General features: G+C 41.2%; 1 protein-coding gene and 1 long non-coding RNA gene across 2 annotated transcripts; one reads left to right on the plus strand and one right to left on the minus strand.

Moving 5' to 3' along the window:
• Positions 1-924: 924 nt before the first annotated feature.
• On the minus strand, positions 925-4,470 carry LOC109376026 (ubiquitin carboxyl-terminal hydrolase 27). Its single transcript, XM_019631678.1, has 2 exons — positions 4,406-4,470; positions 925-3,680 (listed from the first exon to the last, which is right to left on the minus strand). The coding sequence occupies exons 1-2, from the start codon at positions 4,468-4,470 to the stop codon at positions 1,346-1,348; spliced, it is 2,400 nt and encodes a 799-aa protein (XP_019487223.1). The 3' UTR covers positions 925-1,345.
• A 286-nt stretch (positions 4,471-4,756) lies between these two features.
• On the plus strand, positions 4,757-9,253 carry LOC109376024 (uncharacterized). Its single transcript, XR_002122682.1, has 3 exons — positions 4,757-5,452; positions 6,914-6,972; positions 8,973-9,253. It is a non-coding gene; the product is annotated as an uncharacterized LOC109376024 (long non-coding RNA).
• Positions 9,254-21,488: the final 12,235 nt, after the last annotated feature.

The following is a 21,488-nucleotide window of genomic DNA, read 5'->3' on the forward strand; positions in this document are numbered from 1 at the left end:
CTCGCAAGTTTTGGAAAACAGTCTTTCTACTGATCTGTGCCTGCAGGTGAACTTATCAGCTACACCCATAATGCCTGTGGAAGGCAAGGACCACCAAACACTCTCATGTGGAATCTTGGCAACCTAGTGGCCCTAACAGTCCCTTCCCTGGGGTGCTGAGTAAGGAAAACAACACAGCAGTCTTCCAAATGGACAGAATGACTTTTGGGGACAGTTGTGATTCTCCCCCCAATCCAGGGTGTGGCACAAACTATGGTGCCCTCTACACAGGGACAATAGTGGAGTCTTTTGCCTTGAAGCTCCAAGTAGGCAGTGTTTGGGAGGGAGTTGTGTGTGTAACTGAATGTGACATGATGTGTCTCCATTCTGTCCATGGGTCTCAGGTAGGACTGACCCTTACGTCTGATGCATTCTGGTCCTAGTCCAAAGAAGTTTCAGACCCAACAAATGTTTACTGAGCCCCTACAAAGTTCAAAGCCTTTTACTTTATACTTTGACACATTTTATATCATTTAATCTTTAACAATAACCCTTTAAGGTAGGGATTATCTGCATTGTACAGATGAGAAAACACTTGCAAAGAGGTTCATTGATTTGCTCAAGTATATCATACAGCTTTTTTTTTAACACACACACGATACTCTTAGCTGAGGCCTGTCTGTGTTGGTTGCTTATCTTACAGTATTTCTTGTCTTCTCTGCTATTGGAGCCATTGCTCCCCTTATACAAGCCCCTTTATTTCTTCTCTTTTCACTAGCCCATGTGGGCTTTTATTTTTTTAATACTGCATTTAATAGCACAAAAAATCACGAATACAAAGAAACTGGCAAAGGTGTTTGTCAATGAGATATCCCTGCCTCCTCCACTTTTCCGCTTTCATACCCATATATGTAATGGGCTACATTTGTATAAACTTTTCTTTTTCCCCCCCAAACATATAACTGTTATATAATTGGTCAGTTGAAGCTGAAACACCCATGGAGAAAGATGTTTTACGGTTACAAGGGCACACCCCCCCACACACCACCCCCCTCCCACCCCACACTTCCCCACACAATCTTTTGGAGGAATATAGGATATGTACCAGTGTCAGGATCTCCCTGCGCCTGCCTTCCTCTCCCAGAGCATTCCTGCCATTTATTTTTCCTTCAAGTGACTGCTTAGACTAGAGCCTCTTCTCCCGACCCTTCTATTTCTCTTCCAATCAGGACCTTTTAGACACCGGGTACTGTTCAGTTCTTACTCTGTCAGGCCCATGGGCCATGCAAGTAGGTCCTTTCAATCTCGATGCCAGTTGTAGTATAGGCGTCATCATCTTCCATTACAGGTAGGTCTGTGTGTCAATTCAGTAGGCTTGTGTATTCATTTCTTTCACTTTTTCTGACTCATGTTCCAGCACCTGTTTGTGATAGAACAGTAAATACCCTTCACTGTCCAGAACATCCTTAATACTGGCCTTGGTGATAACAGCATCATCACACTTGAACCACTGGTCCTTGTGGTGCCGGATGAAGCTGGTGTAGTGGCCACTCTCCAAGGTTCCTTGGTGATTAACCACAGCAAACAAGGAGTACTTATTCTCATCGTTTCCACTACTCGTTGGCAGCTGCAATTGTCCATTCATCCTGCTCTCTTTACTTGAGGCCATAAACGGTGTCATATCCAGCTCCAAAGGAAAGGATATGAATGTAGTGATCTTGCGCCTTTGTTTGGCTGAGTGTTCAAACCGTTTGAAATGAAAACAGGCAACAACAGGTAATTTATTCATTGTGAGCTGTTTGGTAGATTCCTGGTAGCTTTGGCAACTACCACATTTGATTTTGGCACTGCTTCCTAGGTGCTCTGGCCTTGTAAACCTTCGCAAGCAGTCTGTGAGTGTGGTGGTCCCTGGTATGTGGCTTTCCCCATTCACACTGCTCTCCCTCCCTGGGCTCATGGGCCAGAAGGAGGTGCAAGAGCCAGGCAAGTCCAAACTGATGTCCCAGCATGGGTCTATTGTGGTGGAGACGCCATGGCAGGCTTGACAGGTGACATCGGACTGTAGGCCACCTGTAAAAATTTGGTCTATGATGCAGTTACAGTGGTTGGGGTTGTTGGCCACCTTCCCGGCATCATCACCTTTGCAGTGCCGATGCAGGACATCTAATGCTGCAATGAGGAACTCGTGGGCATCCTGTTGCCTGTACCCTGCTAAATGACGTGCGTGTATCCATACCAGGTGCAGTAATTTATAGGGAACATGAGGAGATGGGTTTCCAGAATACAACTCCCGAAAAAGTGAAGACATCTCACAGACCAGACATAACTCTGGACTTGGCATTTCACATCTGTGCCTGTCAGAGAGGAAAAAATCTCTCAGGATCGGAGTGTGGGTCAAGGCCTGGACGATGCAGTTCATAAAGCATGTGTTGCCAAGATTGATTAGTCCTCTTAAACCGATGGTAAAACTGGAAGTGATTCTTCTTCTCCTTGGGTTGTGTCCCAGCAGTTCTAACTCGGGTTTGGTTGTCTCCCAGGTTGGGTATTTCTCACCGAGGCGGGGCACTGAACACTGCTGGTGAGAAAACTCCGTTGAGGTGGAGGCTTGTAATTTCAAAGCTTCTCCTTGCTCTTCTTTGGCAATTTGCTCAATGTCTTTGTCATATACGTAGTCCTTACACATAAAGCAGTATATACCTCCATAGTAAAGGTCTACAGCTAAGTTGTGTTGTTTCGTCTCGGCATGCTCATGAATGTGTTTCTCCGTGAAGCAGCCAAAGAAGACACAGGAAAGGCAAGAGTGGAGTCTGTTCAGATGGGTGCTGCACACATGGCAGATGCACGACTTTGCCTTGCTTTTCCTGGTCTCTGGGGTTCCACACCACACGAAGCACTGGTAGATCACCCGCAGTTCCTGCCTCCAGTTCTCTCCCACCTTAAAGCTGTTCACGTGGGAACAGCCTGGTGGACCCACAGCGAAATCCACATCCAGGCATCCGCCCCCAGGGCCGCGCCGGGGCCGGGGCCGGGGCGGGGGCCGTGGCCTAGGCTGCGGCGGGGTACGGAACCGGGTCTGCGGCCGCGGCCGGGGTCGGCGGCGGGGGGCACGGCTGCGCCGCGGAGAGGGATCAGGGGGCCGCGGAGGGTCGGAGGGAAGGGTAGGGGGAGGAACCTCGTCGCTGCTGCCGCCGCCACCGCCGCTCCGCGCTCGGTTCTCATCCTCCAGCTCCTGCTTCGGCTCCCCCTTCGGCTCCTGCTCCGCCTCCCGTACCGGCTCGGGTTCGGGCTCCAGCTTGAGCTCAGCCCGGCCGCCCGGTCCCTCCGCCAGCTCCACCTTCCCGGTGGCGTCCACCTTCCCCGCCGCCTCCACCTTCCCCTCCACCTTCGCCTCCGCCTCCACCTTCCTCTCCGCCTTCTCCGCCGCGGTCTCCGCCGTCTCCGCCTCCTCTACCTCCTCCGCCTCCACTGGCGGCGGCTCCTCCCCCTGCTCACTGGGCTCGGGAGGCCACTGGGCGTGGCGGCGCGGGGGGCCACGCAGACCTGGGGTGTCCCCCGCCCGGCCTGAGGGAGCGCGGTGGCTGTGGCAGCTGGACCCAAAAGGGACTTTCACTGGAGGCGGCGGCGGAAGCAGGCGACGCCCCCGGGAATCCTCCCGCCGTAGCCCCCTAGCGGAGGCCGCTTCTGCATCCAGGCCCCGTTTCCTTTAATTCAATATTTCCCAAACTTGCTTGTTCCCGAGAATCACGTGGGAGCGTGTTAAAATTACAGATTCCTCGGCTCCACCCGCAGACCCATTGAATCAGGATCTCGAACGGAGGTGCTCCGGAACCTGTATCTTTAACTAGAGCCCGAGAGGATTCTTATGATCAGGCAAGTTTGGGAAACACAGCTCTAATTCATTGAGGCTGGCGGGAAGGGGGGCGGGGACCGCGCAGTCTCTTTAAGGCGCTTCCAGTTCTCGGCTCCAATCGCTGCTCCGACCCCCTTCGTCGTCTCCTCCCCTCTCCTCGTCCTTCGCTCCGTCCAGACGGCTTACCCCAGTACTGCGGGGCCAGGGACACAGGGGTAACCCAGTCCAGAAACGTGTCTGGGGCTGTGAAATGTCCCCTCAGAGGCCAGGTCCTGAGGAGTGCTGGCAGAAGCTGTGATAGGCCATCATCTCTGCAGCTTAGCCTGCCCGCAGCCCTGTCCCAGGCTCCTCTCCCACTCCAGGTTCTGCCCCCTGCCCGATAAACATGAAGCTCCAACTCCATTCTGGGGCAGGCCTAGACCCCAGATTCCCAGGGGCAGGACTTCCGAGGCCGCTGGGCCTGAGGAGGCACGTCCCTTTGCCCATCTTATCGGTGCTCTGCCGAGGCTGTGTCTGCTCCTCGCCTCCTGCTCGGGCTCCCAAGGCCGCAGGTGGGTTGAGGGTTTGGCTCCTGGCCTTCTGGCACAGCAGACACTGGGCAGCCCGGGGGCAGCGGGAAAGACCAGGCACAACAGCGGCATGCTTACAGCTGGCACCTCCCCTGGGGCTGAGAGAGGGGCCTGAACTACAGGACCCCACCCCAAGACCCTCAAGCCCTAGCAGCTGGGAGCAGGGGAGGGGGCAGGCCTGAGTCTGAGGGCCTAGGGGAGCTCCTCCACTGAGAGCTGCTGACAGTGGGCAGCAGCACGATAGGGCCCACGAGGACTGACCTCAGTCCTGGGCGCGCTGGGCGATGTCAGGGAGCGGCCACAGGTGCTGGCCACAGCGAGGGCAGCCCAGGGCAGGCGTCAGGATGGGGCTCAGAGAAGTAATAGCCAGTGCTGGAGGATCAGGGAGAGTGTGTTCTAGAAGTGTCAGTCCCTGAGTCTTGGCGATGGCTGGCCTTGGCCCAATACCCACTGCCCAGCTTCTGGGGCTGTGCTGCCTCATAACACCCTAGCACAGTTCTCCTTGATTAGCATGGGACATCACCCCTCTCCCTGGCCTCTTTCTCCAGGGCAGGGGGTGCCCAGGCCTCCTGGAGTTGTTTGTCAGGAATCGGGAGCCCTTAAGAAGGAAAGGATGTCTAGTTCCCACAGAGCTGAGGTCTCCAGAGCTGCCCTGATGCCTCCCCTCCCTAAGCCAACTCTTGCTTCAATTCCTTGAAGCACCTCAGCATCCTTCCAGTAAATCCTGCCCTGGTTGTGGTCTGCAACCAGAGGAACTGCAACTAGCTCACCCACTGAAGGAATCCTGCTTCTGCTACTGCTGCTAAAAATGACGGAAGTCATGGAGCGGGTGTGGAAGGACAGGAGGCACCCTCATCCCACCTCCACAGAGGAACAGACATCAAGGAGGACTAGATTTCTGTGTAGCTGAGACTGTCTACCACTGAAGACACCATGGCAACCTGACTGCCTTACCAATCAACTTCCTGCAGAAGCCCACAGGTCCAGCATGTTCTGAAAGTTGGGGGCTCTGCAATCAGTCACTCAACAAATGTCAGCTCCAACCCAGAGCCAGGTATTGTACTAGGAGCTGTGGACACATCCCTGAACTAAACAAACTTGCCCAGGGCCAGAATCAGGGCTGGGTTCCCCAAAAGTCAGCCTAAGGAAGTGTGTAGGTTACCAGAAAGAGAAGAAGTACCAACAACAATAGAATCAAGAAAAAAATATTGGAAACAGTTTGACATTAAAAAAAATAGCCCTTATGGGAAAAGTCAGAATTTTGTTGTGCTTCCTTACATTCCTTTCCTGATTGCATGTTGATTTTGCTCTGAATCACATACAGGGGGTGTCAGCATAATCTTTTTCATGCTTAGTATTTGTATGGGTCTGGAATCAGTCCAGGGCAAATGTCACCATTCTGCCTCACAAAGACCGAACTGTAGGCTAGCAGAGGGGCCACCTAAGGAGAGACCCCTCCTCACTGCAGTCACAGTACCTGGGCTTGGATACACCTCTGAATACGAGGTGGCAAAAGAGTATATGACAGTCCCTTGAATATTTGTTTTATATGTTTATATAAAACTGTTGGCTTATATCAAAATACTTTCTAAAAATGTTTTTAACACTGTGCTCTACACATTGTGACATCTAAAATTGTGCATCAAAAATGTCAGCTGGAAATAATGTGATTTCTAACAAATATTAACATTCACAAACAAAACTGTTACATCATGATTCTACATGAAACCAGTGAAACCTAAATACCTTAGTGATTTGAGAGCCACCATTTTCTGTTTTAAAAATCCATAACCGAGCTCTTCTTTGATAGTTGCAAGTTGTGCATTTTCCCATTTCTCTCTGAGTTCTTAATTCTATTCTAGTTCTTCTAACATAATTTCATCCCAATAATATATATATTTTTTCACTTGAAATGATTTTATTGATTATCTTATTCCCCTTCAGCAAAAATGTGTATATTTCTGCTATTTAAATGTGTTTTAAATGTTCCTGTGTTCCTAAAGCTCTAAATGTTGTTAAAAAATGTACTCTTGCTTGTGTTTTGACAATTAGTATTAGAATATAATGGATCAAAACATTGTAAATATATTACAAATTTTGAAAGGTAATTATTAAACATAAAACAAAAATTTATTACAGATAGATTTTTTTTTACCTTAGTGGGTGTATCCATGGATAAATATTGCCTATTGCTAGAATTAGACAGGATTTAGCATCAATTCTCTTCCTATTTTTTGCTTGGTTAAATGTTAGCACACAGAAACCTCGTTTATATAAATAAGTCAGTGGGAATGAACGTTTTGTTTAAGCAATGTCACTCAAGTCTTTGAATTCCTTTGGAGATATATGGGGGGGGATTACACAATGATTTATCTTCAAAATTATTTTTCATGATTTATCAGCTGACAGCTCCTTTGGGTTCTCCTTCAATTTTATTGGAAGCAATCTAAGTTGCAAAAAGATTTGATCCCCATTCATTTGTTAGAGCAATTTGTTTCTTCTTCATTGACAGCAGTATTTGGAACTGTCTCTCTGGTGCCCTGAGGATTTTACACTGCAAGGCAGTGCACCCAGGTAAGAATCAGGATGGGTAAAAGATAGGCTTTCCTGTTGTAAAGTGCAAAAAGGACTGTTATGAAAAGGGACATGGAAAAAAGAGAACCAGCTTTATTCCTCTACCGCAAGTTTGTTCTCTGGCAGATCAATTTTAGAAAATATGAAATTTGAGGTTGTAGAAATTGATCCCCTTAAAACTCTAAGTGCTTTATTTACCCCGTAGAAAGTCTTCCTGTACCCACAAGGTAATCACACTCCACTTTTAAAGTTGCTGGTTTATATTTATTATTATAAAAGTAATATATTCAATATTTGTGGTTTTAAAAAGGTAAAGAGGGCATAATATGAAGTTAAAGACCCTCTTTCCCCTGCCAATCACACCCAGTTCTATTCCCCTGAAATAACCACTTGTTAACAGTCTCTCATGTATCCTTTGGGAAATTTTCTGTGCAAATACAAGCATGTTTTTTTACATATATCCTTTTTATGAAATAGAAATGAGACTAATATACATATTGATCTACAATTTAGCACTTGTATAGTGGACATCAGGCAGTTCTCTTTAATTGACCTACATGTCCAGTGCAATGCCAATAAAAATTCCAGAGAGTTTTTGGAGGGAGAATTTTACAAGTTAATATGGAAGGATAAAAGACATTTTCCCCCCTCCTGTTTCTCCTTCTTCCTGCCTGAAATGAGGATTTAATGGCTATAGTTGAGAAACCATCTTACAACCAAAAAACTGACTACCTCTGGACATATTCTTACATAAGGGAAAAAATGCCATATTTTACCAATTCTAAGAGGGACATCTTGTCATGTTTCAACACCTCTGAAATCTTTGAATGACAGTTTAATGATTATATCTGGCAACATTTTTTTCTTTCTTAGTGGTACATAAATAATGGTGTGCTCTCCAGTTGATAGTGTCTTAGACTCAATATAACACTCGAAACATCATCCAATTTGAGCCTTTGTTATCTGGATCCTGGTTATGTGTAGCTTAATACAATTCCTAAGTGACAGATGGTTTTCTATTTCACTTCTGGTGAAGTCTGTAGTCCTTGTCCTGGTCTTTAAAGCCCTACAGAATCTGGTCTTGGTCTCTTAGACCTCACTTCTTATTAACTCAGCCTTGCCTCAAAGTAAATTTACTGCTCTTCCTTGAATAAGCTAAGCTGGTTCCTGCTTCCAAGCCTATATCTTTATTGTTTCCTCTGCTTGGAAAACTCTTCCCCTAGAAATCCTCATGGCTTTCTCCATCGCTTCTTCAGATTGCTGCTTAAATGTCACCTTATGTCAGAGTCCTTCCTTCACCTCTATATGAAATAATATTCCATCCCTCCTTCATCTTTCTTCAAAACACTGTCACCGCATGATATATTAAATGTTACAACACACACACACATATAAAAATTACTATAATGTAAATTCCATGAGAGTTAAGATGCTCACTATTCTATTCCCAATGCCCTTTCTGCACTTAATACATATTTAAATATTTGTGAAATAAACAAATGCATGTTTTTCATTATGAGTGAAGTCGACCATATTTTCATATGTTTACTGGCCATTTTGTATTGCTCTTTTTTTGTGAACTGCCTATTCATATTATTTGCCTCTATTTCTTTTGGCTTCTTATTAACAATAATAAGTAACACTTATATGGCATTTGAAGTATGCCAACAGTTGTTTTATTAAATAGGTTTAGCCCTCACTACAATTTATAGAAGTAGGTGCTGTCATCATCCCCATTTTACAGGTGGGAAAACTGAGGCAAAGAGGGAGTGAGTGACACCCAAAGTCACACAGCTAGTGAATGATGGAACTGGGATTCAAACCCAGCAGTCAGAATCTAGAGTTTGAACTCTTAACTACTAAGCTTCCGCACCTCTGGCTGTACCCCTTCAGACTGCTGCCCCATTTGACTTACACTTTTGCTTCATAATGTGAGCTTCCCGCATGCTGGCACAGCATCTGACCAGCCACCTGTCTTACCCGTCTTACCCATCTTTTAGGAAAACCCTGGAATCCTCAAATCTGCGTCCAGTGCCAGAGGTTGACCTTGTGGGATATCGCATGGCCCCAGGACTGAGCTTAGAGGCACAATGAAGTTTTACTTTCTCCAGTTTTACTCATCAAAGTGTGGAATTTCACTTCTGTATTTGTCCAAAGTGTCTCTTTCAATTCTGAAGGGTGGGACGGGTACATCTTGTTATATTGTACCAAAACTGGTAGTTAAAATTTCTAATCACATTTTATTTTTCAAAATATTGCTGTTTTTTATTTATTTTCAGTTATTACTTATTTACTTTTATTGATATATATTTAACATATAACATTGTGTAAGTGTAAGGTGTACAACATGTTAATTTGATGTATACATGTTGTAATATGATTGCCATTGTAGTGGTAGTTAGCTCCTCTATCACTTCATATAATTATCATTTCTTTTTTGTGGCCGGGATAATTAAAAATCTAGTCTCCTAATAAGTTTGATGATTATAATACAATACTTTTGTCTATATTTACTATACTGTACATTAGATCTTTAGGGCTTATTTACTACTAGTTGCAAGTAAATCTTATTCCTTTTAAAACCACAAAAAGCAGTACAGACAAAATTATATAACCTCAATAGAGGGAAATTTAGCAATGTCTAGCAAAATTACATATGTATTCACTATTTGACTCAGTAATCTCACTTCTAGGAATACAACCCAAAGATACACCAGCAAACATACAAAATGACATATGCATAAGGCCATTCAGTGCAACACTATGTGTAATAACAAAAGGCTGGGGAAAAAACAACAAATGTCCACCGCCAGGAGACCAGTTGAATAAATTATAGTGGACCATAAAATGGAAAGCTGGAAAAAAAGATTTTTAAAAATAAAATAAATACTATGGAATGAGATAGATTCCTATATAATGATTAAGACTAAATATCTGGGATATATTGTTAAATGGAAAAAGCGAAGTATGGAACATTGTATATAGTATGCTACCTTTCATGTAAGACAATTAAGGAAATACAATATTTACAGAAAAATTATGAACTTATGATTTATTTATTTTTCTCTTTCTAAAAAATAAGTATTTTCTAGATTTGTCCACTGAAAAGACATAACAGCAATGGTAATCTAGTAGCCATGAGTATGTCTAATGCCCAGATTGCAGTCTCTAAAATAATTTCCTGCTAAAACAAGCCAATCTGCCTTGGAAAAATCACAGATCTGTAACAGGAAATGTACAAAATGAGCCTGGGACATCTTGTTTTGCCAAAAAGCAAGGGAGATATCAAAGACAAATGTAATCATGTCAAAAGAACACAGGGTCCAAGATGAAGGGGAGTTCCCATAATTGTCTATATTGAGACAATTAGAGCATCAAAAATCTGCAATCAATCATGTATCAAAATGTACAAAATACATGAGTTCATAATGACATTATAAAACATTGGTCACCCCTGGGTGATGCTATAGCACCAAATTGTTATTGCAAAAATTAATAAAAGGAAAAATCAAAAACTTATCCCACCTTTCCTATAGGAACTATATTTTAGGGTAACCAAATAGTTAATGATATTCTTCTTTATGCAACAATTTCAGAGAGCAAATGCAGAAGGAATGGTAGATTAGTAAATCACCAATTATAGTCCCTAATGAAATAATAAATCTAGGCCGTATTTTCCCAACTCCAACACTATTGACATTTGGGGACAGGTAACTCTTTATTTGGGATTTGGGGGCTGTCCTATGCATTGTAGGATTTTTAGCAGCATCTCTGGCTCCTACTCATTAGATGCCATTAGCACACTCCCCTTCCCTAGTCATGGCAATCAAAAATGTCTCCAGACATTGTCATATGTCCTCTAGGGAACAAAGTTATCTCTGGTTGAGAACCACTGATCTAGGGCAATGATCATGAATGGATAAAAAGAGATTAGGCAAAATGATGATGGGGAACTTTACAATGGAGGGATCAGGTTGAGACCACCTGAACCTCCTGATCAATTTTTACATCACTAAGAATAAGACAGCTACATATGCGCCTCCTGATGTGATGCAGTAGGAAGCATACAGCATCACCTATGATATATTGATGCCAAAAATAAAAACTGAACTTAAATCTAATCAAGCTATAGCTCTAACTCTCATTTTATGGTGAATATAGGAGATAGAAGAGCAAGCTCAATGTCACCACTAAGAAAGAAACATTCAGCCAAATCCAGAATATGGAATATTTTATAGGAAAAATGATCTTTTTTTTAAAGATTTTATTGGGGAAAAAAAAATAAATAAATAATAAAGATTTTATTGGGGAATTGGGGGAGAGAACAGTATTGGGGAATCGGGGAAGGGGAACAGACAAGTTGCTGTCCTTTTGTTTTTCAGTCTACCTGTGGAGGACGTCGCTTCACTGGACCATGTTTGTATTGTGATCATTGCACTCTTTCCGGCTGAGGCAGATCAGTCAGTGGTCTTTGGATGGCTACTCACAGCGGCTCACGGCAGTTCACACTGGCTGCCGGCTGCTCATGCTGCCTGCTGGCCACTCACAGTAGCTTACAGCAGCCCACTGAAGCCACACTGCAGCCTACACCATGGCGGGCGACTCACAGTAGCCCAGATTCAGGTTGAGCTGTTGTTCACCATCTTAGCTGTAGAGGGTGCAGTGTCACTGGCCCATGTGGGATCCGAACCGGCAGCCCTGCTGCTCAGAGCTCTCGTTCCCAAGCCAACTCTTAACCAACGAACCACTGGGCCTGACCAATGATCTGTTTTCAATCATAAATGACATTTTAAAAAGGATGAGGAGGTCTATAATGTCTGATCTCGAAGTAAACTAGAAAAATATCTTGGCAGAAAATATCAAGGAAAAGAAAACAAATAAAAAAGGATGAGGAAAAAGAAGATGGGAAAGTTACAGATTTTTTCTAGCTTTATTGAAGTGTAATTGACAAATGAAAATTGTATATATTTAAGGTGTACAGATTGATGTTTTGATATAAGTATAGATTTTTAAAAGAGCTAACAACCAAATGCAGTGTTACATTTGGTTTTGATCTTATTTTTAGAAAATCAATTTTAAAAACACTTCTTGAAACAATCAGGGAAATTTGAATATAAATTAGTATTTAATTACATTAAGGGATTATTGTTAATCAGCAAATTGTGATAATGGCATTATGGTTATGAAAAATTATGTTTTTCTATTAGAGATGCACACTCACATTGAGTGAGATCATAGTATATCTCGGATTTGAGTTAAAAGACTCCAACAAACCTTGGAGTAGAGGAATAAATGAAACAAGATTGGCAAAATGTTGAAAATTTTTGAAGCTGAATGAAGGGGATTCTTTCTACTAATCTTTCTATTTTTATGTATGTTTAAATTTTTTTCATAATAAAATGAAATTTTAAAACAAAGCAAGTGACACTTCTGTTTCTGGAAATATATACTAGATGTACTTCTCCCTATTCTTCCAGCTAAGCATAGTTTAAAACCCTGGGCACTGTATATAAAACAACCCATAAGAAGACTCTGGGGCTGGCCAAGTGGCGTGTTGGTTAAGAGTTGACTTGGGGGGCATCCAGTCAGGACCCCCTCTCGTTTCGAGAGCTGTAACTTTCTGCTCTAATAAAATTATCCTCTGCTACAAACTGTAAAAAAAAAAAAAGTGTTGGCTTGGGACACCAGCTCTGAGCAGCAGGGCTCCGGTTGGGATCCCACAGGAGGGCCAGTGACACTGCTCTCTACAGCTAAGATGGTGAACAACAGATCGACCTGGGGCTGGGCTGCCATGAGTCACTGGCAACGGCATAGGCTGCAGCCCCTGCTGCGGTGGACTGCTGTGAGCCACCAATGAGTGGCCATCCAATGGCTGGCGAGCGACTGCCTCACCCAGGAAGAGCACAATGATAATACCAACATGGGCCAGTGAAGCGACAGTCCTCCACAAACTAGATCAAAAGGACAGCAACTTGTCTGTTCCCCTTCCCCGATTCCCCAACACTGTTCCCCTCCCCCCAATTCCCCAATAAAATCTTTTAAAAAAAAGAAGAAGACTCTGAAAAGTAGACAGAAGAAAGCAGACTGGCTATAGACCTCAGAACACAAGGAATGACACAGCAGTGAGGTCCCTGCAGTTTGTTTTGCCTTATATATCTTAGAATGGGTGCTGAGAAGGTGAAAACCTGAAAACATCAATGGGCATAGGCCAAAAAGGAAAAAAAAAAAGCTTAAAGAAAAGGCTGCTCTCTCTAGGCAAAGAATTAGGAAAGAGGAAACCTTGCAAGACAGAAAAGTTTTAGATAATAACCACTCTACTCCAACCAAACACCACAGAAAAAAAAATGCAGCACCACCTATGCCAACAAAGGCCCAGTGGGGAACTTAGACTTCCTCCCTGGGCAGGCTGTAAGAAGTCAAACCCCCTGCCAGGATGGTGTTAGAGAAGGGCAAGTTGGGAGCCAGATCTTTCATTCCTACTGGGCAGTAACAAGCCCCCTATAACACAGTGTCAGTGGAGACTATATAATAGAAACAAATGAAAAATTTGTAGAAACAAATAGAAAGTCTCATCAAAGAAATGGAAGATATAAAAAAACAAAATGGAATTTTTAAAACTAAAAATTTCAATAACTGAAAAATTTAAAATTAATAGATCGGTTCAACAGCAGAATGGGAGAGACAGGGGAAAGAATCAGTGAAATTGGAGATAGAACAATAGAAATTATCCAGTGTGAACAACAGAAAGAAAAGAGCGGGGGGGGGGGGGGGGGGGGAGTATTTAACAAAATTCAATGCCCATTCACAATAAAAATTCTCAGAAAATTAGAAATACAGTGGAAATTTTGTAAAGAACACCTACAAAAAAACAAACAAAAATCTATAGGTAAATACTTAATGGTAAAAGACTGAATGTTTCCCCCCTAAGATTGGGAACAAGGCAAGGATGTTTGTTCTCATCACTGCTATTTAATATAGTACTGGAAGTTCTAGCCAGTACAATAAGGCAAGAAACAAAAATAAAAGGAACAGAAATCAGAAAAAATAAATAAAGCTGTGTTTTCAGATGACATGATTATCTAGATCAGGGGTCAGCAAACTGCGGCTTGTGAGTCACATGTGATTCTTTGGGTCTGTTTCATCTCAAAAGTTTGCTGACCCCTGGAAGAGACAATCCTGTCCCTCACAACAATTTAAAAATTATTCAAGAGCCATAAATATATTTTTACATAATCACCATTACGTGAATAATATCCTTTAAAAATTTTATAAATGAAACTATGATAGTTTTATTTTCATTTTCAATTTTACTTCAGAGCCTGCGGCTCGCGAGCTGCAGTTTGCTGACTCCTGGCTGCTCTTCTGTCTCAAAAGTTTGCCAACCCCTGATCTAAATAGAAAATCCCAAGGAATCTACAAAAAAGCCCCTAGAACTAATAAATGAATTCAGCAATTTTGAAGGATACAAGATCAATACAAAAATGTCAATTATATATATATATATATATATATATATCAAGAAAAATATGGAAACCAAAATGAAAAACACAATACCATTGATAATTGCTCAAAAAATGCTGAGACATACACCTCACAATACACATACAAGATATTTATTTTGAAAAATTTCAAAGTTCTGTTAAATGGAATCAAAGAAGATGTAAATATATGGAGAGACATTCTGTGTTCATGGGTTGGAAGACTCAATATATATAGATGTAGATTTTCCCTAAATGTATTGGGTTGTCAGAAAAATCATGATGCATTTTTGCAATGAAAAATATAGAAAGAATACGTCATGACTTTTCCAACAACCCAGTATATACAGCTTTAATGAAATCCCTATGAAGATCCCAGAAAGATTTTTTACAGATGTAGGCAAAGTTATTCTAAAACTTATATAAAAAGGCAAAGGAACTAGAATGCTAAAACAATATTGAAATAGAGGAATAAAGTTGGAGGAATCACACTGCTCAATTTTAAGATTTCCTATATAGCTATAGTAAACAAAAATGTGTGGAAATAACTTTGGAATCACACACAGAGTAGAGGCTGGTGCATGTTGCCGAGCATGACAGAGAAGAGCTAAATTGCCTTGAACAGACTGTTAGCAGAAATCTGTATATGGAGAATACTGCTAGTGAGAGTTCAAAAGGAAGTGAGGAAATTGTTATTGGAAAGCAGAAGAGGAAACTTTATGTAGTATTTTTTTTCTGATTGATTTGGTCATATAAAGCTACCCTGTGTTCCTGTTATCAACCTTACAGAGTCATGATATAGTAAATTTGATATAGTTTTGTTACACTATTATTTTGCTTAGGACTTTTGCATCAATATTCGTGAAGAAAATTGACTTGTCATTATCATTTCTTATAAGATCTTGGTTGAAATTTGTTTGCCAATTAGGCCTCCCTAATAAAATCCTTCTTTTTCTAAAAAAAAAAAAAAGTGTGGTATTGGCAGATAGACATATCAATGGAAAAAAAATAGAGATCAATGATAGAGAATCAATGATCAGTGAAATGGAATTGAGAACTCAGAAACAGACCCACACAAGACTGGCCAATTGATCTTTGACAAAGGTACAAAAGCAATTCAATGAAGAAAGGATAGTTTTTTCAATAAATGGTGTTGGAGCAATTGGATATTCATAGGCAAAAAAAAAAAAAAAGTAAAAAGAACCTCTACCTAGACCTAGACTTCAAATCTTATACAAACATTAACTCAAAATGTACCATAGATTTAAATGTAAAACTATAAAACTCTTAGAAAAAATAACATAGGAGAAAATCTCCAGGCCCCAGGGGCTTGGTAAATAATTCTTAGACGTACACCAAAACCATGATCCATAAAATAAAAAGTTGATAAACTACTTCATCAAAATAAAAAACTTTTGTTTAAGACTCTTAGGAAAATGAAAAGGTAAGTTACAGACTGGGAAAAATATTTGCAAACCACATATCTAACAAGGGACTCATCACTAGAATATGTAAAGAAGTCTGAAGACTCAATAGTAGGAACAAATCCAGTAAGAAAATGGACAAAACACTTAAAGAGATATTTCACTGAAGAGGACAGATGACAAATAAGCACATGAAAAGATGTTCGATATCATTAGCCATTAGGGAATTGCAAATGAAAACCACAATGAGATATTATCACACATCTATCGGAACAGCTAAATTAACAAATAGTGACAATACCAAATACTGGCAAAGATGCAGAGAAACTAGATCTCTCATACATTGCTGGTGGGAATGTACAGTCACTCTAGAAAATAATTTAGTAGTTCCTTAAACAACTAAATTACCACATGATCCAGTAATCTAACTCCTAGGCATTTATCCCAAAGACATGAACATTTATGCCCACACGAAAATGTGTATTTGAATGTTCATAGCAGCTTTACTTGTAATAGCTAAATTTGAAAACAACCAAAATGTTCTTTAATAGGTGAATGGCTAAGCAAATTGTGTTATATCCATACCATGGACTACTATTAAGCAATTAACAGGACAAAGTATGCACACAATAATTTAAAAGAATCTCAAGGGCATTATGCTGAGTGAAAAAAAGCCAATCTCAAAAGGTCACAAACTGAATGATTCCATTTACGCAGCATTCCTGAAGTTACAAAATTAAGAGATGAAGAACAGATTAGTTAACGCCAGAGATTTGGGATGGTGGGTGGGAGGGGAATGAGTGTGACTATAAGGGGTAGCAGGAAGATCTTCACAGAGATAGAACAGTTCTGTATCTTGATTGTGGTGGCAGTTACACCAATCTACATGAGATGAAATGACATAAACTATGCACACACATTGTTCCAATACCTATCTATATTACACAAGATGTAAGTATTGGGAACACTGGGTGAAGGTTACACAGAACAATCTCTTGAAAAAGGAGTTTCAAAAAAAACAAGAGGAAATTGAATACTCGGCAGTATTTTCTACCGTATTGTTTTCAACTAGAAATGTCCTTTGCTGCTCCCCTGGGCAACACTGCTGGACTACTGGAAGCCCAGACCTTCATCCAAGACCACAGCTGTAGGTGGAATTCTCAGGACCCTGTGAGCTCTCACTAGACATGTCTCCACAATAAGAAAACATAGCAGACTGACTTGGCTCTCTTCTGTTCTACTTTAGACCACAGGCCTCCAACTAAATCAGAGTTAAATACCCTCCAATCCAGCCTAACCAACGACTGGTGAATACTAGGCCTTTTCATATGAACATGCTCCCTCATTCTCAAAAAGTGATTTGTATAAATTAAAAATAACCCCCATGTCTGCTATTCTGGCTGCCACTCTGCTATTTCTTGGTCACATGTATTGTCCTGCTGGGACAATGAGCCTGACTGGACAATGTCCTTGGTCACTATGAGCCATCCTTCTGGGAGGGATGAAATGGAGAACTGGTTCCATGAACTTACACTGTAGATTAGCCCAGGCAAGGTATTTAACCTGGATCTCACCATCTGGGTTGAAAACAGCAGAAGGTTCAGGTGCTTCACTCTCTGTCTACCATCATATAGGCCTCTGTGACTTTTATCTAAAAAACAAACAAATCAGCATTTGATTTCCTCAGTTATAATTTTTTAAAATTATTATTTCTTTTGGATGGAAACAACAGTGACAGTGGATCAGAAGTAGGCAAGCCTCGAGTCAGCAAATATATCGGGAAGACCTCCCACAGAATTGAAAAGACATCTAACATCTTCATATTGTCAGTACATGTTTGGGGAGCCCTAAGTGTGCCAGATAATCTGCTGCCAAGAAATGTGACAGAGGGAATCCACCATCCCAGGGGAATTTCAGAGACTGTTTTACTAAGAGTGGAGTGATGAACTAGGATGGGGTTTCTTAAAAAAGAGTTATCCCTAGAACGAGTTCACTTTATTTAAGAATGAGATTAGGAAAGATTCTGGAACTACTTTCTCTTGGGTGAACACCATGGTATCACTAGTGGAGGGGCAGGGATCCAGGAAAGTTAAACACAGAGAGAAGGGGATAATATTACCAGGATTTGTGACAGAGCATTTCCTTCCAATGAGATGGAAAGAGGGAGCAGGAACAAACTGAAACAAAGTATGATACAGTACTGACCTATTTTTTGTGGACAGATGAAAGTGGCAGGCCAGTCAGTTTCAGTTCTAAAGGTCAAAGGGCAAGAGCTCTAAGAAATGGAAAATTGTGGAAAAATGGAAAGATAGTCTCAGTGATTCACTAGGGACTCTGCCCTAAGAAGTAAATGGAAAGAATCTGTCTGAAAGTGATGAGGTATTTGAGGAGTGCCAAGGCAAGGGACAAATGCCTGTCATTAGGGTGCACCCACCTCCAGTTGAGCTTCATTAAGGGCAAGTCTGCACATGCGGCTGTCAAGATGACTCAAACAAGGAAAATGATTTGCAAGGCAGACAATAAACCTGCAGGAGGGAGCTGAGACAAAACAGCCTGGGGCAACCCAAAAAAATCTACTCTGCTCTGCCATCCACCAACCCTGTAGTGGGATAGGCATCTATCATTGAAAATCTTGAAGTCCAATGAGTCCAGGAATATTTTGAAGGCCAGGGAAAATATCATGTTAAGAACTGAAAAGTTTTACAAGTGGCTGATTGAAGTGAGCTAATGTACGGGGCCACGAAACACTGGAGACAAGAGGACGTTGTAGGGGCCTTTGCTCAGGCAGTTGATATGGAGATATGTAGAAGGAGGTCAGAGAACATACAGGAAACATTTAGGGACTGGGTCAATTAGAAGGCATTGGTGAACCGAGAGAGAGGGGGGGGGAGGGAGAGATCCTCATGAAAATCATAAAGAATATTCTTTTGCTGGTCACATCACAAAGGCTAGAAGCTGGACAGTCACCCCATTCAATTAGTATGGAACCCCCTGGGCTTCCCAGTCACAGGAATGGCAATAGACACTCAAAACAAAACTTTAAAATTCAGCACCTGACCCCAAAATGTGAAATATGGAAAGATTATATGACTTTCAAATTATTACAGCCAAAAGAACTAGAAAGTCAAAATAAAATGGTTGATGCTGATTACTTTCTAGAAACCATCTAGAAAACAAAATTTTGGTGGTGAACTAAAAGCTTGGGGATGGTAAATCTCTGCAATAAACCTTTTCAGAGAGGAATGGGCAGAGTAAGAGGGAGTTAAGTTTCTTGTAAAGTCAAATATACATTTACCATATGACCCTGCAATTCCACTTCTAGGTATTTACCCTAGATAAATAAAAATTTCTGATCACACAAAAACCTATACATGAATGTTTGTAAAAGCGCTAAACTGGAAACAACCCAAATGTCCTTCATGGGTGAATGGGTAAACAGACTTTGGTATGTCCATACCAAAGGATATGTCCAACAAAAGGATAATAATTGTCAGCAATAAATGGGAATGAACTATCGATATACACAATGACATGGATGAATTTCAAATGCATTATGCTGAGTAAAAGAAACCAGAATCAGAAGGCTACATACTGTATAATACTATGTATATGCTGGCAAGTGCAAAACTATGGGGATAGAAAACATATTAGTGTTTGCAAGCAGCTGAGGGAAAGCAGAGAGGTTGACTACCAAGGGGAACAAAGGGACTTTTTGTGATATGGAAATTTTCTATATCTCGATTGTGGTGGTGGTTACACAATTGTATACATTTATCAAAAATCATGTAACTGTACTTCTAAAAAAGGTGAAGTTTACTGTATGTAAATTATATTTTCATAAACCTGACCTTAACTTTTTAATCTGATTATCCAAAGAGGCTAAGTTGGAGAACATAGGTCAATCTGGTTGGCTCCTGTTTGGACCTGGTTTCAGATCAAGGACAGGACTCCAAACCAAAAAATCATACATGAACTCACCTATCATCTCCAGGAAGAGACCAGTGTCTACTCTTTAAGGAGAGCGGGTGTGTACTGAGGCACAAGCATGAGCAATAAATTTTGCCTACCTGGAGTTTCACTTTACATATGGGACTCTGCTTCCAGGGAGAAATGGAAGAAGTTGTTTTGGTTCTGAGCCAAAAGCATTCAGAAACATTTCACCATTCTGCCCTCATAAATTTCAAACTAAGAAAACAGGAGTAGTAACTTCACTAACAATTGTCACCCCAATAAACTTAAATTTTAAAAAAAGAAAAGACAACAGCAGTAGTGGATTCCCAGCACGTAATTGCTTCCCAAGGCCATACTGGTCTTGTTGGGAAGAATAAAGAAGGGAATAGATATCTGGATTTTTCCACTGAATTCTGGGTACAGAAGTAATTTATTAAAAACTCCTCAACTGTAGGCATTGTTTATAGGATGAGAAAATTTGCAGAAGTACTTGAAATCCCACAAGCAACACCCACGATTAAGTTGGCTTAAAGTGGGCATGTCTTAGAAACCTCAAGGACTTCTTTTCTTCTTCTTTTTTTCCCTAACCTAACAGAGTCATCAAGTTTTGTAACATGGTATGGAGAAAGAAACAGCTGTCACAATGAAACTAATTTTGATGGAGGAGTCAGCTGGATGGTAGAGTCCATCAAGAGTCACATATTGAGCTCAAGTTGGTATACAGACTATGGCTACCCAAAATTTTAACAGAAACATACTCTCAATGCTGTTTATGTCATAGAAAAAATGAGGACAATAGTCCAAAAATGATTGGCTTGGAAGTAGACCTATTGCCAAGGTTCATCCACAAATTTTCCTGTCTGATTTGGAAACCAAACAGAACTTGGTGAACAACTATGCTCTATTATGGAGATTTCGATATGTTCATAGGCACTATAGTAGGTTAGGTCCTTTAACTGAGTAGAGAAATTTTTGGAGAAGATTCCAACTTCTCTATGGGAATTAGCTATACCATTATTACTTGATGTCTATGTATCTCTAACTTATTTATTATTATCCTCTACGTAAATAGTCTTGGAAAAGAAATACTAACTGTAGGAGAAAGCAAATAATACTTTGAGGATGATTCCTTTACAAAAGAAAAAGCTGGACTGGGAGACCAGGAATCTGGGATCTAAATAAGCTACCTTGGAATGTGGAATTGGGTCTAGGAGGTTGAAATTGTGGCCTTTGAGCTTCCCAAAGAGCAATCCATTTTGAGAATGTCCAGATGCCATGGTAACAAAGTCAGGCTATTTATTTCTGACAGTAGGTTGTTGGACTAGCGGTATATCCAGTATTTGATGAACTCTGTTTGGCACCACTTCTGCTATTCTTCCTGTTAGAGAAGAAGGCAGTCTGGCATAACAGTTAAGTGCACAGACTCAGGAGCTAATATTGCCACTGTTAGAATCCTATCTCTGCCATTTCCTAGCTATAAGAACTTTGGAAGGTTATTTAACATCTCTGTGTTTTAATTTCTTCATCTGTAAACATGGATATAGTAATAACAATGACTCCATTTTAGCATTATAGTGAGTGGTGACTTCACAAATATAAAAGCACACATAACAAGCAATAGCTCTTCTACATATTATCTATTAGTATTACTATTTTCATTTCT

Source organism: Hipposideros armiger, unplaced genomic scaffold (assembly GCF_001890085.2).
Source record: "Hipposideros armiger isolate ML-2016 unplaced genomic scaffold, ASM189008v1 scaffold_1032, whole genome shotgun sequence".
Lineage (NCBI taxonomy): Eukaryota > Metazoa > Chordata > Mammalia > Chiroptera > Hipposideridae > Hipposideros > Hipposideros armiger.

Coding starts and splice junctions, on each gene's coding strand:
- LOC109376026 (XM_019631678.1), bottom strand. CDS start 4,470: ATGCCGCTGTTGTGCCTGGTCTTTCCCGCTGCCCCCGGGCTGCCCAGT. Junction 3,681..4,405: donor AGTGTCTGCTGTGCCAGAAG/GCCAGGAGCCAA, acceptor ATTGAATTAAAG/GAAACGGGGCCTGGATGCAG.